Source organism: Raphanus sativus, chromosome 5 (assembly GCF_000801105.2).
Source record: "Raphanus sativus cultivar WK10039 chromosome 5, ASM80110v3, whole genome shotgun sequence".
Lineage (NCBI taxonomy): Eukaryota > Viridiplantae > Streptophyta > Magnoliopsida > Brassicales > Brassicaceae > Raphanus > Raphanus sativus.
The window spans coordinates 35,040,402-35,063,551 of record NC_079515.1 but is presented as its reverse complement, the minus strand read 5'-3'; the positions used below and the strand labels follow the sequence as shown (position 1 = coordinate 35,063,551).

At 35.1% G+C, this 23,150-nt stretch overlaps 5 protein-coding genes across 5 annotated transcripts; 2 read left to right on the top strand and 3 right to left on the bottom strand.

The window, feature by feature from the left end:
• The first annotated feature begins 3,086 nt into the window (after positions 1-3,086).
• On the top strand, positions 3,087-6,712 carry LOC108856748 (chaperonin CPN60, mitochondrial). The gene is made up of 17 exons (XM_018630626.2): positions 3,087-3,267; positions 3,406-3,427; positions 3,503-3,634; positions 3,712-3,871; positions 3,964-4,235; positions 4,318-4,422; positions 4,510-4,596; positions 4,699-4,788; positions 4,894-4,974; positions 5,066-5,134; positions 5,273-5,350; positions 5,475-5,570; positions 5,663-5,762; positions 5,848-5,951; positions 6,040-6,145; positions 6,234-6,312; positions 6,418-6,712. The coding sequence occupies exons 1-17, from the start codon at positions 3,230-3,232 to the stop codon at positions 6,530-6,532; spliced, it is 1,734 nt and encodes a 577-aa protein (XP_018486128.1). The 5' UTR covers positions 3,087-3,229; the 3' UTR covers positions 6,533-6,712.
• Positions 6,713-7,447: 735 nt separating this feature from the next.
• Positions 7,448-8,039, bottom strand: LOC108858838 (glycine-rich protein 5-like). The gene has a single exon (XM_018632705.2). It carries the CDS (start codon positions 8,028-8,030, stop codon positions 7,638-7,640), a length of 393 nt encoding a protein of 130 aa, XP_018488207.1. The 5' UTR covers positions 8,031-8,039; the 3' UTR covers positions 7,448-7,637.
• A 521-nt stretch (positions 8,040-8,560) lies between these two features.
• LOC130494985 (receptor-like kinase TMK2) lies at positions 8,561-10,088 on the bottom strand. The gene is made up of 2 exons (XM_056985872.1): positions 9,857-10,088; positions 8,561-9,603 (listed from the first exon to the last, which is right to left on the bottom strand). Exons 1-2 carry the CDS (start codon positions 10,086-10,088, stop codon positions 8,984-8,986), a joined length of 852 nt encoding a protein of 283 aa, XP_056841852.1. The 3' UTR covers positions 8,561-8,983.
• A 1,429-nt stretch (positions 10,089-11,517) lies between these two features.
• On the top strand, positions 11,518-15,514 carry LOC108805298 (glutathione reductase, cytosolic). Its single transcript, XM_018577310.2, has 17 exons — positions 11,518-11,662; positions 11,775-11,943; positions 12,048-12,112; positions 12,248-12,317; positions 12,529-12,600; positions 12,755-12,958; positions 13,077-13,150; positions 13,239-13,322; positions 13,417-13,504; positions 13,614-13,695; positions 13,818-13,891; positions 13,999-14,106; positions 14,256-14,320; positions 14,580-14,693; positions 14,868-14,967; positions 15,095-15,148; positions 15,240-15,514. The coding sequence occupies exons 2-17, from the start codon at positions 11,800-11,802 to the stop codon at positions 15,333-15,335; spliced, it is 1,494 nt and encodes a 497-aa protein (XP_018432812.1). The 5' UTR covers positions 11,518-11,662; positions 11,775-11,799; the 3' UTR covers positions 15,336-15,514.
• A 484-nt stretch (positions 15,515-15,998) lies between these two features.
• LOC108856818 (uncharacterized) lies at positions 15,999-18,561 on the bottom strand. Its single transcript, XM_018630712.2, has 11 exons — positions 18,415-18,561; positions 18,246-18,317; positions 17,887-17,982; positions 17,713-17,788; positions 17,521-17,619; positions 17,345-17,415; positions 17,133-17,240; positions 16,907-17,044; positions 16,708-16,810; positions 16,409-16,620; positions 15,999-16,336 (listed from the first exon to the last, which is right to left on the bottom strand). Exons 1-11 carry the CDS (start codon positions 18,466-18,468, stop codon positions 16,268-16,270), a joined length of 1,098 nt encoding a protein of 365 aa, XP_018486214.2. The 5' UTR covers positions 18,469-18,561; the 3' UTR covers positions 15,999-16,267.
• Positions 18,562-23,150: the final 4,589 nt, after the last annotated feature.

The window sequence follows — 23,150 nt, the reverse complement described above, 5'->3', positions numbered from 1 at the left end:
TTCTCAATTCTATATGTAAATAGACACTTTTTAATTTTAACATGTATTTACCTTTTTAATTATAAATTTATGTTTTAAGTTATTTTTAAAAATCACTACTAAAAAGTAAAAAGAAATGATTGTAAACCTTCTATTTATTAAATCATTATTTATGTATTGTATGAAAAAATATATAGTTATATCAGCTACATTTACAGCAAAAATATACAGATAAAATTTTACAACACAAAATTTAAAAGTATATCCAACTCTAATCACTTCCACAATGAATATGTGTATTTGTTAGCAAATAAAGCGTTTTTGATGTGAACACATCATAATTTTTGTTTCTTTATACTTTGTTTCAGCATATGACTTATGTATTTGTTTGTGTAATATAGTTTTGTATGATTTGATATAATCCAATGAAATGCAAATGAAAAAAAAGCCTAACATTAATTTGTCCATCATACAGTACTTTTCAGCAAAAGTGTACTTCACACAGTCACACTTCACAGTAAGATTATATCAGAACTGCTGTCTTAAAATACAAAAATCCAGAAATCAAATTGGAAAAATGGAAGTAAGAAAATCAATACTATTAAAGTTGAAGTGTGCCCCATTGATATAAGTTCAGTCCAACAATTAATTTCCCACTTTATCTATTTTGAAAAATAAACCACTGCATCTAAATATATATTTTGTAATAACCATCAATTTAGTTTCGTAATTATCAGGATCCACTAAGTTATGCACAGGAATATTGATACGCAGTTAACTTGGTGGTTACAAAAACGGCAAATCGTGATTAATTGATTTTTATGGTCAGTTACTCGGGGAAAAAGTTAGGGACAATCGACCAGTCCAACAACAACATTTAAATACTAATGTTTTTGAGTTTCCAGAATTTTTTTGGAATATAGGATAACTAATTTGAAAGCAGTTACCAACTACTATTTGAGAGTCTAACTAACTCTAAACTGATGAATTATTTTAGAAACTCATATTTGCAAATTAGGTAAATGATTACTAAACAAAATTGTAACTATACTTTGTTATTTGAAAAAAAAAATTGTTTTGAGGTAAAGTACAAAATTAATGTGTGAAATGGTCAAATGACTATGACACAAGTGTATAGTTATGTAACATCACAGATTAAATGCAATTATCAAAACTTTTTACTAATAATTTAAATAAAAATATTTTACACAAATATGAGTACAAATAAAAACATAAATATGATTACAAAGAAAAACAAAAATATGAAAACTGAATTTCTACAAAAAATATATCCGCCTTAAAAATGGCGAGTGAGAATCTAACTTCGTAATTAGAATGCAAACAACTTCTAATAATATAACTAAAAATCAAAAAAGTGAATAACTAAAAAGTTACGCATTGGTTCAACCAGTGATTCAACTGATGCACGAGTTCTGGGTTTTAGCGGGTTTTCGTAAGTTTTACCGGATGATTAATTAATGATTTTTTTTTTCTAAAATCCAAACCGAATTACATATTAGATCACCGGATTTACCATTTCAACCGCGGGCCCGGATTGGGGTTCAAAACACTAGGTACAAGTTTATAGTTATGAAACACCACAATATACACGTATCAAACCCTTTTACTGATATCTTTTTTTTTTAAAAAAAATAGTATACACAGATATGACTACAAAGAAAAACACAAATATGATTAAGTTTCTAAAAAAAAAAAAAAAAAAATACCCGCCTTTTGAATTTTTTTTAGAAATTTAATTTTTATATTTGTATCTTTTTATTCATCTTTGTGTTTTTCTTTGTAATCGTATTTGTGTAAAAAGAAATTCTTAAATGATTAGTAAAAGGTTTTAACTTTATTAAAATAGGTGGAATAAACCTATATCAATAGGTCATTTTCTAATTTAATATAATAGATTAAAATATATCAATATTAAAAAGTAATGTTTAAAAGTTTAGTAAACTTTTAAAATTTAAATTATTTATATTTTATTTGTAAAATAAAAATATAATTTAAACATTTTTTATAACAATTTAGAGTTACGATATATAATAAAAAATAAAAAATATTAAAACTAATAATTATTTAAATATATACTATTAGAACATGAACATGATCTATTAATATATGTGTGATCCAACTATCTTATAATATAGTTACTAGATTATGACACGTTCTTAAAATGACAGATAGTGAAACTACAATAAATGTTTTATTTTTAGTTATTAACAAATATAAAACGGTTATAATATAATAATAACATTTTATACATATTACCCGATACTATAAAGAGTACTCAAAAAATCATTATACTATGTCAATAATGTAACTGTATAAATTTATTACATAAAGTAATGTGTTATATTCATCAATTAAAAGGTCGAAATTCGAAAAAATAGGTTGAAATTATTGAATAGCATTTGGGATGAATTAAACAGAAAAGGGGTTGAATATTGACAAAAGTAGAAACGCAACCCGGTTGTATTAAAAAGAAGAATAATTGCACTCTCTACACACCAAACTCACCCTATTTGCATTTCATACATTAAATCCCCACAATTTTCTTCCCCCCATCACTACCATTCTCCCCTCCTCCACCCTCCTTTATGGTATCTGCATTGTTTTAGGGTATTCAGCCAATTAACTCTAAAAAAATGGGTCCGAAAATTCTTGATATGAGATACGTATTTGATTAATAAAAGTGGTTATGGTTATAAAATATATGATTTATTTTTAAGTAGGTAATATAATAAAAAGTAGTTGGATATAACTTTTTATCAATTGGTCATGAATCATGATGCTAAATTAATAGAATAGATTAATTTTTTTATTAATTATATTAAAATATTATACAATAAAAAGTACAAAAATAACTAAAAACTACAAATATAAAAATTAAATTTCAAAAAAAATATAAAACAAAACATATACCCGCCCTTATAATATTATACAATAAAAAGTACAAAAATAACTAAAAACTACAAATATAAAAATTAAATTTCAAAAAAAATATAAAACAAAACATATACCCGCCCTTTTAAGGACGGGTCAAAATCTAGTTAAAACTTTTAAAAACGAAGTTAAACCCTAAAGGCCTAAAACCCTAAAAAGGGGGCCATTAAACAAGTAGTAGCAGCAGCTGCTTCTAGAGTCTTCCCCTTCGTATTTTTAAACGCTTGTCTCCATCGATCTCCCTTGCTCGCCCTCCCAGTTATCTCTTCGTTCATCTTCTTCTTCCTTCTCAGCCACCATGTTTCGTTTCGTTTCCAGTCTCGCCTCCAAGGCCAGGTAACAACTCACTTTCTTCCTCTTATTGATTTACATTTCCGATGAGTTTTAAGGAGCTAAATCGATCTCTAGTCTCCTTAATTTCTTATGGGTTCTCTAAATCTGCTCGCTTTTGTTTCTCTTGTTCTCTCATCTCAGGATTGCAAGTAACACAAGACAGGTACTTTTTTTTCCATTGGTCTTCAACTCGATCTGTCTTTGGGTCTTATTAGTAGTAACTTGATCTCGTGCTCAGGTTTCCAGCAGGATGAGCTGGAGCAGGAACTATGCAGCGAAAGAGATTAAGTTTGGGGTCGAAGCTCGTGCTTTGATGCTTAGAGGTGTTGAAGAGCTTGCCGATGCTGTTAGGGTCACTATGGGTCCCAAGGTACTTTTTTTTCTATGCCCATTGGATTCATCTTAATGCTCTGAATCGTTGATGTGTGATCCTATTTAACTCTGAAGGGACGAACTGTCGTGATTGAGCAAAGCTGGGGAGCTCCTAAAGTGACTAAAGATGGTGTCACCGTTGCCAAGAGCATTGAGTTTAAGGATAAAGTGAAGAACGTTGGCGCCAGTCTTGTCAAGCAGGTTGCTAATGCTACTAATGATGTCGCTGGTGATGGTAAGATATATATATATATATATATCCACTTTGATTTTGATTCAGTTGTTGAAACTCTCTTACTGGAAAGCTTTTTAACTTGTCTTCCCCAGGTACTACATGTGCTACTGTGCTCACCAGGGCTATATTCACGGAAGGTTGCAAATCAGTTGCGGCGGGAATGAACGCCATGGACCTGAGGCGAGGTATTTCCATGGCGGTTGATGCTGTGGTGACTAACCTTAAAAGCAGAGCTAGGATGATCAGCACATCCGAGGAGATTGCTCAGGTTGGGACCATTTCTGCAAATGGAGAGAGGGAGATTGGTGAATTGATTGCAAAAGCTATGGAGAAGGTTGGGAAAGAAGGCGTAATCACAATCCAAGTGAGTGATTCTCACGGTGAAATGATTGCTTATGTTGCTGATTGATTGGTCAGACCACTTATGTTGGTAAGATGCTTTGCAGGATGGAAAGACGTTGATTAACGAGTTGGAAGTGGTAGAAGGGATGAAGCTGGACAGAGGTTACACATCACCTTACTTTATCACCAATCAGAAAACCCAAAAATGTGTATGTTTCTTTCTCCCACTACCCAATCAAGCTACTTGATGCTTCAAATCGATTTTATAGTTTACAGAGTTGTGATTTGATATGTAGGAACTGGAAGAGCCTCTCATTCTTATCCATGAGAAGAAGATCTCCTCCATCAACTCTATAGTGAAAGTTTTGGAGTTGGCTATGAAGGTATGTATGATTTATCTTACTTAGTAGATTTGGAATCATTCTTCTTGAAACTACTGTGAAAGGTATCTAATGTGATTTGTCCATTTGTTGTCAAACTTATAGAGACAAAGACCACTCTTGATTGTTTCTGAAGATGTGGAGAGTGAAGCTCTTGCAACCCTTATCCTTAACAAGCTGCGTGCCGGAATCAAGGTCTGGAATTTGAACAGCTAAAAGCCTATTTGTATCAGTTTTGTTTGCTGACTTGAAGTTATGATTTTTTTTTAGTTTCTGACTTGTAATTTGCCTTTTCTGTAGGTTTGTGCCATCAAGGCCCCAGGGTTTGGAGAGAACAGGAAGGCCAATTTGCAAGACCTTGCTGCCCTTACTGGTGGAGAGGTAAAGTTGCATTATGTGTCTGTCTTCTGAAATCTACAATGCAAAAGGATTGGCTAAAAGTCAGAAGATATTTTACTTGGATTGATAATAGGTTATCACGGATGAGCTTGGCATGAACCTAGAGAAAGTGGATTTGGGCATGCTAGGGACATGCAAAAGGGTAAGTCTCTGAGATCTTGATGGTGTATAGAGGGTAGCTCCTAGTATGAAGTCAGGCTGATCCGACTATGGCGTTGCCAGCATATCCTTCTTGACAAGGACTTCTAAGTGTTGTTGACACTTGTATGGCTCTTTGTAGGTTACTGTCTCCAAGGACGACACTGTTATTCTTGATGGGGCTGGCGACAAGACAGCCATTGAGGAAAGATGCGAGCAGGTAATTGTTAGCCTTGTGCCCTGATCAATTTAGTTGGTAGAGTTTAATTTGCAAGAAAGTATAAAGTGCTAGCAAGAGGTGAAAATAGTTATCATTCTAATTGCTTTGGTATTGAAACAAACAGATTAGGTCAGCAGTTGAACTGAGCACCTCAGATTACGACAAGGAGAAACTGCAAGAAAGGTTGGCTAAGCTCTCTGGAGGAGTTGCTGTTTTGAAGGTGATACAATGTTAAAATGTTTATGTAGCTTTACATATATAGAAGCCTGAATTGCAAATTAATTGACATAAATTCTGGATTTTTGGGTATAGATTGGGGGAGCAAGTGAAGCTGAGGTTGGTGAAAAGAAAGACAGAGTGACAGATGCTTTGAATGCCACTAAAGCAGCTGTTGAAGAGGGTATTTTGCCAGGTATGTCACCTCCTATGAGGAACACTTTTTTTTCACATAAAGCTAAAAAGTTAACTGAGAAGAAACAAACCAAAAACACTTGTAGGAGGAGGTGTGGCTCTTCTATACGCAGCGAGAGAGTTGGAGAAACTTCCAACAGCCAACTTTGACCAGAAGATTGGTGTGCAGATCATTCAGAACGCTTTGAAGGTAATCAAATTATTTAAAAACTAATACCATATTTTATCCGCTGATGATTCTTAAGAAGAAGAAGTTTAACGGATTTTTGGTTGACTAGACTCCTGTACACACGATTGCTTCAAACGCTGGAGTCGAAGGTGCTGTTATAGTTGGCAAGCTCTTGGAGCAAGATAACACAGACCTTGGTTATGATGCCGCTAAAGGTAAGTTAACAATCCCCTTGTGACTTTCGATCTATCTGAAGGTTTGTCTTTAAAGCTAACTGGAGAGAGAATTAAAAAAAAAAACTAGGTGAATATGTGGATATGGTGAAAGCTGGTATCATAGATCCTCTGAAAGTGATCAGGACGGCTCTGGTTGATGCTGCCAGGTAATAAATCAAAAGCTAAAGCTTGCCAATACTCAAGATCTCATTTTTGATATTGGTCTTAAGCAAAGTCTGTAAAACATACTTGTTTGTGGTTGTCGTTGTTAGTGTGTCATCTCTGTTGACTACAACTGAAGCTGTAGTGGTGGATCTTCCCAAAGACGAAAGCGAGTCGGCAGGAGCTGGAGCAGGCATGGGTGGAATGGGAGGCATGGATTATTAATTACATTCACAAAAACTCTTTTGTCTTTTATTCACCAATCATCACCACTTTAACTTGAGAAAAGAGAGACTATTCGTTTAGGAGTCTTTTGTCCTTTGCCTGTGTTTTACGAAATAATAACAATTAAACAGGACATTGCCTGTTTAACTATGTGGACTGTTTATTAGTTTTGTCGCCTAATTTTAAAGTCTCACACATAGAGCACACACATCCACTTTCTTCTCGCTGATCAAAAATCATAATAGGACCTTACGGAAACACTTAGAATCAATGTGCAAATCCAATGTAAAAAGATTAGGGTAGTACCAATTTTGTTAGCCACCCACATCACCATCTTTGATGTAACACAGAGAGTTGTTATTAACTGATAGAACCATCCTGAAAACTAGGAAGGCAAACCCATGAATGTCAAAACTTTGTAACAACACAGACTTTGTCTGTTTTTTATCAAAAGCAATCCAGTAAATAATTTCTTGAAAGACGCACCATTTGATAGGATGAACTGCTGACAAAGGAAAAAAAAGATTGCATGAACCTATGTTCATGACTAAACATCAATAGTCTCCATGAAGCAGAGCTAAACTCATCATATATATTTCCGACCTTACAAATTTTTTCTCTCCGTCAGTTTGGTGTTCATGCTGATACAGTAACTTGTTATATGCAGCTAACGCTCTCAGTAATAAGAAAACATTTTTCATATTAACTTCAACGTTAACCTTCATACCTTCATTTCTCGTTCTTGATATAAGTAACTAGTTTCTTGTGCTTATTGCTCAAGAACTAAATAAGAATACATATTTCTAATGACATTTTTGGTCCAAGTGAATATATTAGATGGTTTTATATTTTTCTAGATTTGCATATTATACACGTTTGGTCATCGTCACGTTACGTAATATATATGCACTAGAACACACCACACGATTTCTTATTAATAGAGGAAATTGATAAAGGAAAGGAAATAACAAGCAACACAACAACATCAACAACATAAAACAAGTGATGAGAAAATTCTGCAAAAGACAAGCACAATGATCCAAACTAGAACACAAAAGAAACCAGACATATCTTAAAGCTAGAGACCAAATGATATTAATCTCTTTCATGGAGACACCAAACCACCTCCTGAGCTCGGAATAGAACCGCCACCATTACCTCCAGCACCAGGAAAACCCATTGCACCGCCCAAACCACCAAACGCACCGGACCCACCAATAAGCGGTGTCCCGGATGGAAGCGGCAATGTCATACCGGTGCCACCACCTGGCATCCCCATGAATCCGCCTATTCCGGCAGCACCGCCTACAATGAAGTTCTTACTTTCGTCTAGAGGGACATCGACGGCAGGAGACTCAGCTTTGGTAGGAGAAGCAGCTCCTTGAAGAGGCATAGTCTGAGTCTGCTGCAAGTTGCGAGCACTTGCGTGACCCAAAAGCAACGTAGCTGCAGAGATCAGAAGCACCAGATTGATGAGTGATGAGAAACTCTTGGCCATTTTGTTGTGGATTTGAAAAAAAAAAGAAGTTGAGATGTTCAGTGTTTAGTTTGATGGCATGTACGCTTGGAATGGGATGGTTTATATAGAGGAGGAAAGTGGCAGAGTACAGTTGAGGATAATAACTTGGATTTAATTAAGAGACGTAAATTAAAGAAAACGAAACAGTTTAATGACTGTCATCTTTTATTGGAACATGAAATGTTAATGTGCATGCATGGGCTTCGTATCTCGAGACTTTGATCCGCTCAGTTGGGTTGTATTCGTTAACGACTTGTTAAAAGCTAACGATAACATAATAACAACGGGGTTTTAATATGTTGAACAAATCACTTTTATTTGTTTGACTTTCACATTAATTGTGACTCTAATTAAAGCTTCTTCTTAAACCAAGTTCCAAAACGGTCTGTTTGAATAGCAGAGCCTGAGCCAATCAAAGTTCTTAGCCTGAGCCAATCAAAGTTCTTAGCCTGAGCTTATCGCTTTCAATTGCCAATGCCACATTGTATAAACCACTTACTACTAAACACTGGTCAACTTTTCACCATCTTCTTCCAAGACAAAAGGTGTATGAAAAAAAAACATACTAATATGAAATGTTAAAGGTGAAAGAAAATGCAGAAGAAGAAAAACGTGAAAATGTGTCCATTGTAACAAAAACTGTTACACAAAGAAAGAATACATACATTATAACAAGAAAATAGAGATCAACAAAACTGTTATGCAGGATAACATTACCCGTAGCTCTTTAAAATGGTGAGTTTTATTCAGCAAAGTGAAATCATCGAGATCCAAGAGCCACAAGACATATAATATGACTTTTAGATTAAAACTAGTTTCATCCATCAATCTCAATCTGTATAGTCCTCCTCCATGCGTGAAGATTATGTTCAAACATTATTTTAATCTAGATTATATCTTACATGAAAAGACTTCATTCATGACAAACACTATCAGATGTGGTGGTTGACTTTCTTAGCCAGATAGAAAAGGACGCCTGCTCCTCCAATAAACAAGAAACCAAGAACCAAAATCCCAAAGAAAAATCCCACAACGCTCTCTAAAGGAACACGAACGATGCTCGCCATCACAATCCCTTGATTCCCGTCTGTGGCTAGAACCAGCGCCCCAAAACGTGAGATTTTCCCGTGTAGCTGGTTGTAGGAAACATCCAGGACCCTCAGTTTCATCTTGATCAGCTCGTGTGGAATGGTGCCAGTGAGAAGGTTATCGGACAGATCGATCCCGTGAAGTGACGTGAGATCGGCGAACCGTGGAGAGATGGTACCAGTCAGGTTCATGGACATGAGAAAGATATACTTGACTCCTTCCACGTCGCAGAGTATACCGAACCACTTGTCTTCACAAGGGTTGTTCCCTTTCCAAGTGTCAGCGAGTAACGGATGGTAGCCGAAATCACTCATTATCGCAAACAGAGTGCTGCTCTGTGAACTCGAAAGGGCCTTCGCCACAGAGAAAATGCAGAAGCACAAGACATAATAAAAGTACAAGCTCCTCATCAGTAATCCTGCACATAGTTGAATATAATAAGCATACAAATCAAATATAACATCTAACTAAAGCAGATATTAAAGATATGTATTCTATATCAGTTACCTATGTGTTCTCAATCTATATACAACAAGTATGGAGTTATTATGCAGTAAGTAAGACCTACCTATATAATACAAACCACCTTTTCTAATCATCCAACCGCCAAAAACAAGTGAAGATTAGAGTATTTGTCAACAACAAACAAAGCAGGATTATACGGTAATCATTTCGCCAGCTCAATCAAAAGCAAATACAATGGATCAGAAAACAACCTCGAGAACGAGTAGTAGAACGATTATAAGATGGAGACAGAGGCGGTGGTGGTGACACCGGAAGAAGAGACGGTAAATCGTTACAGTGAACTCCGATTGCATCAACTCGAGCTCTCTTAAAGAGCCGATCAGCTTCATTATGACCATCAATAGCAGTATTGTTTCCGTGGTGCGCTTGACACGGCGGGGGAGATTGATTATGCGGTGATCCTGGACGCCGTTGGTCATCCATTTGCGATCAGATCAGAACCCTAAATCGAAGATTTGATCAGAAACAGACAGAGAGAGAGAGAAGCAGAGTAGAGAGCAGCTTCGAGAATTGCTGAATAAAGAAAGAACATAGAGGGAAAATGTTTTAAACAAAAAAACCTATATATATTCGAAAAAGGAAACCTCACCGGTGAGTGGGGTGACCTATAACTGTTATTCAGGCCCGGCCCATTAAACTCTTGATATTTTATGGTGGCTCACTAGCTGCTGATGTATGAAAGAAGATGGAGGTTTATATCCTCTTGTTAATAACTGATAAATTCGAAGGTAAAGTCTGATATCTCAATTTAGTATTCACTGCTGTAGAAGCATTTCTAACTTGTCACAAAACAGAATTGAGTTGAAACAAGATGGGGGTTATATATCCTCTTGTTACTAACAGATAAGTTCGAAGGCAAGGTCTATAATTTTCAGAAACTGGGAAGTGAAAATAACTATCACAAAATAGAATTGGAATGAAGCAGCAGTGCATGATGAAGACGCAATGGCCCTACGTACACCTAAGAGGAAGTATGCTGGTGTTTCACTACTGGGATGTAACGGCAATGAAGGGACCACTTGGCCTAACCAAGTGGTGCACATGAACTTCCTCTGTTACTAGATAGATTGTGACACTAGAAAAAGGAAAATGGAAAATGGGGTGAGAGAGGCTCGAACTCTCGACCTCAGGATTACTCAGATAGCTATGAGTAATAATTGTTGGAGCAAAAAGACATGACCAATCCAACCATTTTGAAAACAGTGGGGGGGGGGGGATGAAAAAGAAAAGCACAACAAAGAAAGAACTAAAGATATGGTGCAAATCAGCTCCTACAACTCTCGGTGTTGAAGTTATCAACAAAAGATGATGTATTGTTAAAATAAATTTATAGGGTCAAAAGAAGATTCACCCTGTCAAGACGTGATCGAGACAGAGGCTAAGTTATACATCTCAAAGATATTAATATGTAAATGTTATATAGCTTGAGCGTTATAAGTTTAGCTTGAGCGTTATAAGTTTTTTTTCTTGTGTGCACATTACCTGATTACCATCTAACCATTTCTTTATCATCCCATAAGATATGCTCTCATGTTGTGGAAGATGATATGAAATCATTTTGTGAGAGAGATTTATGTTGTACTGAAAAATATCTCAAGTCTTGTTTTTATTTGATTTAGTAGTACTGTAGTAGTAATAACATGATTGATGAGGAGAACAATTTGTGTGTTGTTACTCTTGTCTCTCACTAAACTCCATTGGCTAAAAGAAAAGCCACGTCAGAAAACACAATGACAACACACCTACCTACATACACCTTTCACAGCGTTCAATCTCGACCCTTGACTGTTGAAGATTTCGATATTTTACTTTTGGAAATCGCTTTCCTTATTAGATCATCAAAAAATATAATTTAAGATATTATATCCACGTCATCATAAAAGGTCTGAACACCACTCGAGAAAAGTCATCAATTAAAAAGAGTACAAAAGGAAGAGAATCGTGTCTGTGTGTCTCTCTTCTCTAGAGGATCTTAATTCTTCTTCTTCTGCAGAGATGTACACTTCTACGATCTATCTTTTACTGATTCGAGATTCGTTTTTTTTTTCTTTCATTTCGTTCACATAGGTGTGATTGATTGATCATCGTTTGTGTTTTTATTTTTTTCAGTTTGGATTTGTGATTCTGCACGATCATGGGGAGGAAGATGCTTGATGATGGAGAGGTTGACAAGGCGGTGGGGGCGGAGGAGACTCACTATGATTTTGATTTGTTTGTAATAGGCGCAGGGAGCGGCGGGGTTCGTGCAGCTAGGTTTTCCGCTAATCATGGCGCTAAGGTCATTTTCAATAGTAACACTGATAACATTTTTCTTTTGATGTTGTTGTTGTCAACAATAATCCCTAATTATATTTTGATATGGATGTTGTTGTAAATTAATAGGTTGGTATCTGTGAGCTTCCCTTTCACCCTATTAGCTCTGAGGAGATTGGTGGTGTTGGTGGAACGTAAGTGACATTTGCTGCTATTCACTTCTTCTTGTTTATTTTATTTTTTTGTCATAAAGATGACATCCTTTGAATCTTTATACAATATGTAATTGTGCGCTTGTCTATGTTTCACACTTTTGCTGTGAATTTCAGGTGTGTTATTCGTGGCTGTGTTCCCAAAAAGATTCTTGTCTATGGTGCTACTTATGGTGGTGAACTTGAGGTATTAAAAATATCCGATTTTTTTTTCTTTTTCTTTTTTTTTTTGGCTCCTTTTGTCCTCTTCATTTCAATGCATTTCTTTTAGCTGCAAGAGAAACGTTCTTGCCCGAAACATTATGTGCAGACTTGTTTTGCTGTTTCCAAGTTATCTTTTGGGCTATTATATATTGGTTTGTTGATGACATATGTTTGTGGTTATTATATTCTATCAGGATGCTAAAAACTATGGGTGGGAAATCAATGAGAATGTGGACTTCACCTGGAAGAAGCTTCTGCAAAAGAAGGTAAGGCCACCGGAATTGCTACACTGTCTTATGTATTCTAATGTATTCATTTCATTATGCACTTGCACTAGGGGCGGGCGAGTGACTTTTAGGGTTAACTTTTCTGGATGGATTGGTGGTAACAGCAGTATTAACCTCTCTTTATTTGTTGCAGACTGATGAGATATTGAGGCTGAACAATATTTACAAGCGGTTGTTGTCGAATGCTGCTGTGAAGTTGTATGAAGGTGAAGGAAGAATCGTTGGTCCCAACGAAGTTGAGGTGAGACAGATCGATGGTACCAAAATTAGTTACACCGCCAAGCACATTTTGATTGCCACTGGCAGTCGGGCACAAAAGCCCAATATTCCTGGACATGTGAGTTTTTGTTCTTTCTCTTTTCTTTTCTACAATAGCAACCGAGTGTTGAATACACTACAGAACATCTGTATGTTTAAGGAGATTTTTTGATTGTTGTACCTACTGTTATTTACAGGAGCTGGCAATTACATCTGATGAAGCTTTAAGCTTGGAAGAGTTTCCTAAGCGTGCTGTAGTGCTTGGAGGAGGGTAATGTTTTCATCCTCAATGTTCTCATCCTTATCTGCCAGACGTATCACTGTTTCAATCCCTGTTTCTGTTTGTCTTTTTTATTTAGGTACATTGCTGTGGAGTTTGCATCAATATGGCGTGGAATGGGTGGTACAGTGGATTTATTCTTCAGGAAGGAACTTCCACTAAGGTGCGCCATAAAGCTTCTGTTTTCTTTTTGGGTCTCTTGCAATCTCTCTAGAGGGAAAATACAGTCGTTATTATTCTGAGTTTTACTTCCATAGGGGCTTTGATGATGAAATGAGAGCACTAGTGGCTAGAAATCTTGAAGGAAGGGGTGTTAATCTGCATCCCCAAACAAGTTTGACTCAGGTATCTGAGTATGATTGTTACTTTTCATGTCTCAATTTTCTATTTACAGTTCTCTGAACTCGTTTCATCAGTTCATCCTTCACTGAACATACTGTATCTTTCAATTTAGCTGATAAAAACAGACGACGGGATAAAAGTAATCTCGTCTCACGGGGAAGAATTCATGGCGGATGTTGTACTATTTGCTACTGGTAACTTTTCTGTCTATCTATAGTTGTGAGATTCTCATTTCAGACTAGTAATTTTCTTGTTCCTGCATACTCCATGGAGCCTTTTCCTAAGGATGTATCTTTTTTGTCTATATCTGCAACAGGCAGGAATCCTAACACCAAGCGATTGAACTTAGAAGCTGTTGGTGTTGAACTTGATCAGGCTGGGGCTGTGAAGGTTGTAACCAGTTTCCTATTGTGTTATTCTTTAAGAAAACTGTTCCTCTACGTTATAAGGAAAAGAACTATACTCTTGCAGCTACTAATTCAGTAAATTATCCTCAGGTTGATGAGTACTCACGCACTAATATACCTAGCATATGGGCTGTGGGAGATGCTACAAACCGGATTAACCTTACACCTGTTGCGTTAATGGAGGCCACCTGCTTTGCGGTTTGTGCTTCTAATCTCGCACTTATAATTTTGCTACACAAACCCTTTAGGAGTTACTCACACCACCAATATTTCTTTCAGCTTTTGTGTTTGGGATTTTCTATTTATATAATCCATTTGTTAAGTGGGATTTGTTTTGATGCTTGCAGAACACTGTTTTTGGTGAGAAACCTACTAAAGCAGACTACAGCAATGTAGCCTGTGCTGTGTTTTGGTAAGCCCTCTGTCCTATACTTTGTGTGTGTCATATTTCAGACACTAGTTGTTGGCTTAAAGTATGTGTGTTGTATACCAAAATAATCTCTGTGTTTTCTGCACTATCTGCTCTCTATATTTGAATATTGAACTTTGGGAAAAACTGAAAAGTATTAACAAATATCTCTCTCATTTTGGCATATGTGTTCACAGTGATGCCAAACCAGTCTGAAGCTTCCATAAAGTTTTTTTATTTACATTTTTTTCTTGTCTTTCAGCATACCTCCATTAGCTGTGGTGGGTCTCAGTGAAGAAGAGGCAGTAGAAAAAGCGACTGGAGATATTCTGGTTTTCACCTCAGGCTTTAATCCTATGAAGAACACCATTTCTGGGTATGCAAGCATTTAAAGCTCTATCTGACTCATAGAAGAATCCATTAAATCGGATTGATTTCTTTTTTTACAATCTTCTCTTTGGTTTTCAACGTTCTTGCACATGAACACTCTTTTGAGGACTCTACTCTCCTCTCCTCTTCGATCTAATCACATTTTTTCTTTGTTTGGTAGACGCCAGGAAAGGTCATTGATGAAGCTAATAGTTGATGAGCAGACTGATAAGGTTATTGGAGCGTCCATGTGCGGTCCAGATGCAGCTGAGATCATGCAGGCAAGTTTTCCTATATTTATAGCCTCTACTGTGCCTTGCAAAGATTTTGAAGCTTGTGAATTGATTAGACTTTGATCCAGTGGAGTCTCATACTCTTTTTTTAATATCTTGTGTTGCTCAATTCTAGGGGATTGCAATTGCGCTCAAGTGTGGAGCAACCAAAGCACAATTTGACAGCACGGTCAGTAGAATAAAAAACAATTTTCACTTTCACCAGTTCGATGTTTTTGTTCTATCTAAAGATTAAATTTAACATTGTGAACAAATTACAGGTTGGGATACATCCGTCTTCTGCAGAGGAATTCGTGACAATGCGCACTGTGACCAGACGCATTGCCTACGAAGCCAAACCCAAGACCAGTCTATGAACCGCCAAAATTTAAAAAGACAGTTTGCATAAAACACTTTAGTTTGATCAGAGAGTCGGACAGAAACATGAGTTTTCCTCATACTTTTGTCCCCAATAAATGATTTGTTGTTTGATGTAGACCTTTCTTTATCACCAATTATCTGCATCATCTTTGAATAAAGAAATTCTACCCTTGAACTGGTTTGTTAAGTTTTGTTTGTAGTTGCATTTAGTGAAATAAGAACCGTGTCATGCTAAATTGAATCAAAACAGGATGCTACAAGTGTTCTTGGGATAGAGGCATGGTTTCTATGCTCCAAGTATCAGATTTGTTAGATTCATTGTTGAGAAGAAAACGCTAATCTCATTCTCAAAATCCAAGTTTCAATGAGTCTTCAAGACACTTTTTACTGTTTTACACTTTTACATATGGAGATTCTCCGTGTGACAAAAAAAAAAAAAAGAGCATATGGAGATTCTCCAAAAAATGGTTTATACAATTCTCCAACTGGTTATAGATTTTGCTTGAATCCTTGCAACATTCATGTCATCTTCAGAAAATTTTATGAACGGAAATTCGAGTGTGCAGCAGATTCTAGCAATAGAGTGTCTGTGAATTCTTAAGAAGTTGCAATAATATATGTTCATATTCAATGATCGAAAGCTCTTATTACATAAAAAGTGTCCAAATCGATCTTTATTATTAATAGGACTGAGACTCACATGTATGTAAAGAAGAAAACAATAATAAAATCAAGAATGAAACCTTATTGCAACAATATACAGATAAACAAATCAACTGGTTTGGCCACAAAAAGTGTCAACCTTCTCTTGAAACATTCAAAATAATACTGGTTTAATGCAGCCAGTTGAAAAACACGGCTTGATACACACAAAAAAGATGTAAACGATCGATCTGAAGATTCACTTGACGTTTTGTATATTTATGTCTTAATCGAGCTTCACGTTTGAGTATAGGAGCGTGTCCTTGGTCAAAGGCATGTACATAAGGAAGTACACCTGCAAAAGCAAGCACGGATGAGAATCTGCTTTGGTAGTTAGTTCACTGATAGAAGATGAGGAGTTAATTACCCCAAGGATAGTTGCAATGAGAAGGATTATTCCAGTTAACCATGCAAGCGTCAGCCTAACGAGTATAACTTGAGCGATAATGGCTGCACTTGGAATTCCCTCTACCTCAGCCATAGACCTTGCAGATGAACGAGAAGAAGACTCAACGCTCAGCAGATTAGCTGATTCTTGATTTACTCTCTCATCAAGGACGATCACTCCAACAATTTGGCCTGCAACAAGCCCAAACATTTCTTAGCTTTACATCCAAAAAAGTCTTAAATTACTTTTCTTTTTGAAAAATGAGTTTATAAACCCACCTCTGTGAGACGTCTCCAACATATCAAATAGCTTAGATAGTGTGGCAAGCAATACATCCATCCCTTGCTTAGCCATACCTTGCCCATACTCCTCTGCTAAAACCTGTAATTTGCCATTATATTATACACATTGACAAGCTTTTGCAAAAATGGAATAACAAGATGATATAGCATAGTCATTTTTAGTGAACGTTCTTACATTAATACCGACAAAGCGTCCAACCGTTAGTTCAGCAGGTCTCTCAATACCATGAGATAAATCCCCATGAAGGTTGACTACTCCTCTGATATTATTATATAGATCCAAAAGGTTCAATGCAAATTTCCTCTCTGCTTCCTGCTCATGGTAAACAAAAGTCAAAAGCCTTCTTCAAAAACGGAAGTTACAATATATACAAGCAGTTCATGGAAACTAAGAACATCACCTTTTCCAAATGGAACTCCACATTAGCACCATCAGCCAGAGGGATACTCAGCAATCCAGCCAATGGTTCAGCAGAGTCAGTAACATACGACCCACCCAACCAAGATGCCTACGGATAAAATACAGTCACCCATTAACTAGTGAGCATAGTAAAACGAAAAAAGGTAAGCAAAGAGTGTTATCCAATAAGAATGAAAGATAATGTAAACTTACAAACTCATTCATGTCTTTGTCAGTCACATGAGATGAGGGTTCGTTGACAGACACAACAGCAACTCCACTTCCTGAAGATTTTTTTAGAAAGCTTAACGTAATATATACAAAGCAAGAATTGGAAACTGGTCACGCTTATGAGATAGATGCTTGTGCTGTTCAAGCTATCACGGAACCTGGAAGTTCAATATCAGCATTGTAAGAATCAGAACTGATACTGCCTCTTATGGAATCGCCCAAGAAAGAATGACTAGTGTAGGCTTCCACAAGCGCATCTGCAAGTAAAGTAAAAAAAACTTAAGAAATAAATTAAAAAAAAAGTTGGTTCATGTCAGAAAAGTAAAGCTTTTTCCTTTTTGCATGCATACCATGAGCTCCGGCGATTTCTAGCACAAAAGCAGCACGAGGCCTCTCAAACGGATTGGGCTTTAGAATCTTGTTCAGCTATATACAACAAAATCAGATGATCAAGTAACAGGATTTTTTAACAAACAAAAATAATAAAAAAAAAAAAGCGAACATTAGTAGAAGGATGAAGAAACCTTGGAGGAGCCATGGGCAGTCAAAGTAGATGGAGGTGCAAAACCCAACAAGGCAGATACTGATGCAGATACCTCAGAGAGCGACATGGGAAGCGCCTGTTGTGGATTTCATTTCAAAGTAAATTTAATCAACAACTAATTTGATTCTAAGCCCCGAAGAACACTCAAAAATAATTCATTCTTAAGTAAGAAACAACACAAGAGAGAATCTTTCTTGTGATCGCCAATCAAGAGGAACCAAAAAAAAAACCACAACTAATGGATCCTTATGGTATTGCTTAAACGGAATCGTGTCTCTGCCTACTACATTCGCGATCTTAAATGATATATAAATATATAACAAAGACCAAAATGATTACCTCGGCTGATGGTGGACGAAGAAATTGGTTGTTGGATCCATCAATGAAGAAAACAGAAGAGGTAGCTTCTCCCTATAAAAGAAACATGGATCCAAATTCAAAAAGAGAAATTAGATCCAAAAGTCCATCATCATACAAGCAAAAATCCGATTAGAAGAAGGAAACGAACCCTGGAATTAACGGTGAGAAGCAATGAGACGACGAATATGCAGAAAGCTTTCATCTTCACAAAAAAAAAAAAACAAGAAGTCGACGTGCAGAGAGAGAGAGAGAGAGATCGGAGTTTATCTATCTATGTATCTGGCGAGATGTTTTTAATGGTGGTAAGACACAACATGATTGTCGTTTTCAATATTTGTCCAAATATCGGTCAACTCTGGTACTTTTCGGTTTATTTTTGTTTCCCGGTTTTTTAATTTTAATTTCTTGGTTTACTACTTATCTGATAAGTACTACTATATAATTTTAACTAGATGTTTTTTTTATAAATGATCTGTTCTAACGATTTCTTCCTGAATTTCGATTTCAATTCCGGATTTGGGTGGGTTATTCGGTACAATTAATATCCGTGTTCAACGGTTTAATTTGAAAATTGATCTTTTAGTTTCGGTCCCATTTTAAATCTCTTTCCTCAGCGAGTTCGAGCCCAGCACCTGACTCTATCTAGAGGTCAAATCACAAAACTGGTTTGTTTTTTAGAGGACAGTCATATATAATAATCATCTACTCTAAAGCCAACTCCGAGGTTTATCTTCTTATTACAACTTCCTTGTGTGTTCTGTTTTCATGTTTCATATATCAAGTTCTTCCTGACTTTGGATTTCCGATTAGGAAGATAATACATATGTGGAAGAGAGTCAATGATGCCATTACTAGACGAGATGAAAGTAACTCAAAGTGGCCCTCTTCTGCCTCCTTGTGTGGAAGGTAATGTGGGTACTGCTGTTGAGAAGATAGTAACCAAATAGTTCACAGCTCAAGAGTGTCGTATTAATGACACAGAGAACGCGGGAATCAAACCACTCGGGAGTATATGATCGTTATGGAATGCTCAAATGTAATATAAGAGTATCATGGTCCAAGAAACATAAGTTAACAAGCACTGCATGTATTGTTAGAAATCACTTGAGAGAGGTTTTTGTTACATAGTACAAGAGCCTTTACCTTCATTGAATACATAAAAGAAGGCTAGCGTTTCGATTGACTGCTAGGCTCGTAAACTAAGTGTAGTTCTGAGAATAGAGGTATCGTTGTTTTAGATAGACTCTAAATCCCCGTCATATGTCTAGGTGATCTAACATTCAACAACTTATGCATGCGTTAACCACTCTCAAGCAAGCATTAAGCACAAATCACACAGCGACTTCACAAACCTTATTAAGAACCATAAGTTAATGCATGCATGAGTCCATTCATTAGAGTATTACTTTTATATGATTAATCAATAGAATGAATAAAGAAACCTAAGCCCAAAGTCCTAAAACCAAGTCATCATACCACATGAAGTCCAAACTCTCATCAGAAACTTGATCGATTAGCATGCGTTAGGCCCAAACAAGAAACGTCCACCAGAGATCTCCAACCTCGTCTGAAACATACGTGTAAACTTATCTTCTGACAAAAAAAAATCTAAGAAGAGAAGCATTAAACATAAATCATGAAGTCATTTAACAGATCCGAGAGTTTTCACAATAAAAAGTCCATAAAGCAAGGCTCATGAGCATCCCAACTAGTCAACTACACATAAAAATCAAAAGAAATATGGAGATAATAGTTACTAGGAATAGTTATTGAAATAAACGCGGATGATATAAATAAGATAACATCCAATAGCACGTATATGAAAATAATTCATGGAGATTCTAATGGTATTTATAGAAATGCTGATTGAGAGGCATGAGAATCTTGGAAGTTTATGTGTCCTTGTGTTGAGAAATGTGAAAATTTTGGAATTAATTTGTCATTGTGCTGTCAAATTTTGTCATGACAGATTAAGAAATTTGAGAAATCTTTAAGTTACTTTGTCATTGAATTGTCAAATCCTATAGTTTTGTAGGTGTTAGAGTTATTATCTAATTTTTCTGAATAAGTCGTTGTGTTTTAACATGTAGTTTTGGGCATCTTACGACATTCTCAGTGAAGAGTTCTTAATAGTTCCTCAATTAGTATAAAACAATAGAAAAAGGAAATGAAAAGAGAGAAATGCAAATATGAAAGAAAGAGGCAGGAGAAGTTTCTGAAAAAAGAGACTTTCACAAAGTGTTGAAAGACTGTTTTAGTAAGTGTTTTCTACTTAATGGTTCAACTATTTTTTGAATAATTTAAGTTCAGTATTTCTTCTTATTTTCTTTGAGAAATTTTTGAAAGTTTCTCACCACTGCAAATGTTCTTAGATCAAATATATGTAAATGATGGTTTTGGTGAATATATAGTGGTAATAAGGTAAATGTATAATACGTTTTTCTGATCGTATGTATTGAGTGAGTTCAAAATTTAAAAAATTATGAACTTACGTATGATATGATTTAATTCGTAACACTTTTATGATATTTATTCCTGACAACATAGTCCAAAATTATTTTTGTTATCTCTTATTATGGTATTAATTATGTATTTTAATTTTTATTGTTGATATGTCTTTTAAATATATGTTATATTGCATTTTAGGGTTTCATCAATTGGACTTTAAATTAGTTGGAGAAAAAGACAATTTTTTGTGCATGTAATAAAACATGTTAAATTTGTATGATCACTATATGTGAAAAAATCACCATTAAATATTTAAATAGTAAAAGAAAAAAATTCATCTATTTGTAAAATTGAAATATTTTCACATTTATCATATTTAAAATAAGGAAATAATATAATTTAAAAGACAAATGGAGGTAGTGTTCTTGACATATGATTGTTATTTTCTTTTTCTTTTTGTAAAACTACATTCTCTTTATATAACTGGTGAACTTATTTTTTATTTTTGTAAAAGACTAAGTAGATTTTCAAATTCTTGGACAAAAGATTATTATTTCTTTTCATTTTTCTAAAACTACAGTTTTTCTTCTTCTAAAACTACAGTTTCTTATTATATAACCGATAAACTAAGTGTCATCGTTTACTGAATAAAATTATTGTGTATTTTTAACCCACAAAGAAAAATCTTGTATTTAAGAAAAAAAATCAATCAGTTATCAATTTATCATCACCATAAGTTGATGTAGGACTGGTATTTACCCAAAAACCGAAAAACCAAAAAAAAAATTGACATCAAAACCAAACTGAAATTCAAAAATATTTAAATAGTTTAAAAAAATCTGAAAACCGAACCTAAACCCAAAATTCTGAAAGATGATTATATATTTTAAAATATTAAGTTATTAACTATATTTGGTTTAGAAATAACAGAATACTTATAACTACAATCTAACGGAATATTTATATTTAAAATATCTAATAGTAGAATTATTCAAATAACATTATATTTTATTTGAAATCAAATATCCGATATTATAGTCAAATATTTCAAACTACCAAATATTTTATCCAAAATTATATAAAACTGGAACCAAACAAAACCGAACCTAGTTCTATAATATACGAGTGATTCTTATATATCTATCCAAAAGAACCAAAAAAATCAAAACCAAACTGAATCTTATAATATCTGAGTGGTTCACATATATATATATCCAAAAGAACCAAAAAAAATCCAAAAACTGAATGCCTTAAGCTACGAATCATCGTTGATTTTGAATCCGAAAAAAAAAATTCTAAAAATAATCTTGAAAAAAACTTCTCACTGATGCAATTTTATGCACACAAACGACATGAATCAGTTTAATTGTACAGTAAAAAATAGTAGATTGTTTTCAAAAAGTTGTATCTGAACCACACGTTAGTAGTTAGGTGGTACAGGACGTCTCGCAATGACTCTAAAAGAAATGGATTTGAATCAGTTATCTTCAAATTATCCTAAAGTGTGGTCAAGCGACATGATATCTAATTTGGATTACGAACAACTAAGTTTGATTGGCGCCAGTAATCAGATACCGAAAATTAGTCGGTTGGATTTCGATCCGCAAGATATCCCGGGTGAAAAAAAAGAATGTTGTATCTGGTGATAAATTTCGAGTAAACAATGACAAACGACTAGCTAATCAAGCTAGCCAAGTTCCACATTTCAATTAGTTTGGTTGGTAATCTTCGTAACCAATTGAATTGTGATATATAAATTTAACATTCACATATCTCCTATACTAAAAAAAGACTTTTGGCTTCATTTGAATAAAACCGACTTTTCTATAGAAAAAATGACAGAACTTGTCACTGCAGCGTGGTGCCACACTGCTACCGTCGCCCACTTCCGCCATCTATAATGGTCCTTCAGTTGTTTTACTCTTTTTTTGTTCAACTCAGTTGTTTTACTCATGAAGCAAGATTTTGTCATTCATCCACATATGTTCAGTGTCTCGTTATGTTCAAGTGTTAATTGGGTCAGTTCAGACCCAAAAACATATATGACTACTTGGTGGTTTAGGTATGGGCCCAATACCAATGTTCTAGTTGTTGTACCTATTAATTATTATTATGTCTTCTAATTCTTAATACCAACATAAATTAGATATTGATCTATCCCACCATAGGCTAATAGCACTGATCGCCCAACATAGCTCCAGTAAATAATTTGTAAATTTTGGTAGATATGGAAACATTTATACTAGTTCTACAAAATATTTTCTTGTATAAATAAAACCGAAATTATCCTTAAAATAAAAAAAAGTAGCATTGCATCCTCGTGAATATGCAATAAATTAAAAGGAGCTTAATTATACATTTTAAAACTCCAAAGAACGTCAGAAATGCATGCTTTTTTGGAGATGCTACGTACCCAGCTGATCCTAAGATTACCGT

Bases quoted from the DNA above. Each gene is read 5' to 3' on its own strand.
- LOC108856748 (XM_018630626.2), top strand. From the start codon at position 3,230: ATGTTTCGTTTCGTTTCCAGTCTCGCCTCCAAGGCCAG. The intron at 4,789-4,893 runs GTCTGGAATTTG...CCTTTTCTGTAG, and splicing joins AGCTGCGTGCCGGAATCAAG to GTTTGTGCCATCAAGGCCCC. The intron at 6,146-6,233 runs GTAAGTTAACAA...AAAAAAAACTAG, and splicing joins TGGTTATGATGCCGCTAAAG to GTGAATATGTGGATATGGTG.
- LOC108858838 (XM_018632705.2), bottom strand. From the start codon at position 8,030: ATGGCCAAGAGTTTCTCATCACTCATCAATCTGGTGCTTCTGATCTCT.
- LOC130494985 (XM_056985872.1), bottom strand. From the start codon at position 10,088: ATGGATGACCAACGGCGTCCAGGATCACCGCATAATCAATCTCCCCCG. The intron at 9,604-9,856 runs GTTGTTTTCTGA...TGCTTTAGTTAG, and splicing joins TTCTACTACTCGTTCTCGAG to ATGTTATATTTGATTTGTAT.
- LOC108805298 (XM_018577310.2), top strand. From the start codon at position 11,800: ATGGGGAGGAAGATGCTTGATGATGGAGAGGTTGACAAGGCGGTGGGG. The intron at 12,601-12,754 runs GTAAGGCCACCG...TATTTGTTGCAG, and splicing joins AGAAGCTTCTGCAAAAGAAG to ACTGATGAGATATTGAGGCT. The intron at 13,505-13,613 runs GTATCTGAGTAT...CTTTCAATTTAG, and splicing joins CCCAAACAAGTTTGACTCAG to CTGATAAAAACAGACGACGG.
- LOC108856818 (XM_018630712.2), bottom strand. From the start codon at position 18,468: ATGAAAGCTTTCTGCATATTCGTCGTCTCATTGCTTCTCACCGTTAAT. The intron at 17,789-17,886 runs GTTTCTTCATCC...TGTTGTATATAG, and splicing joins CTGCCCATGGCTCCTCCAAG to CTGAACAAGATTCTAAAGCC. The intron at 17,045-17,132 runs GTGATGTTCTTA...TACCATGAGCAG, and splicing joins TGGAGTTCCATTTGGAAAAG to GAAGCAGAGAGGAAATTTGC.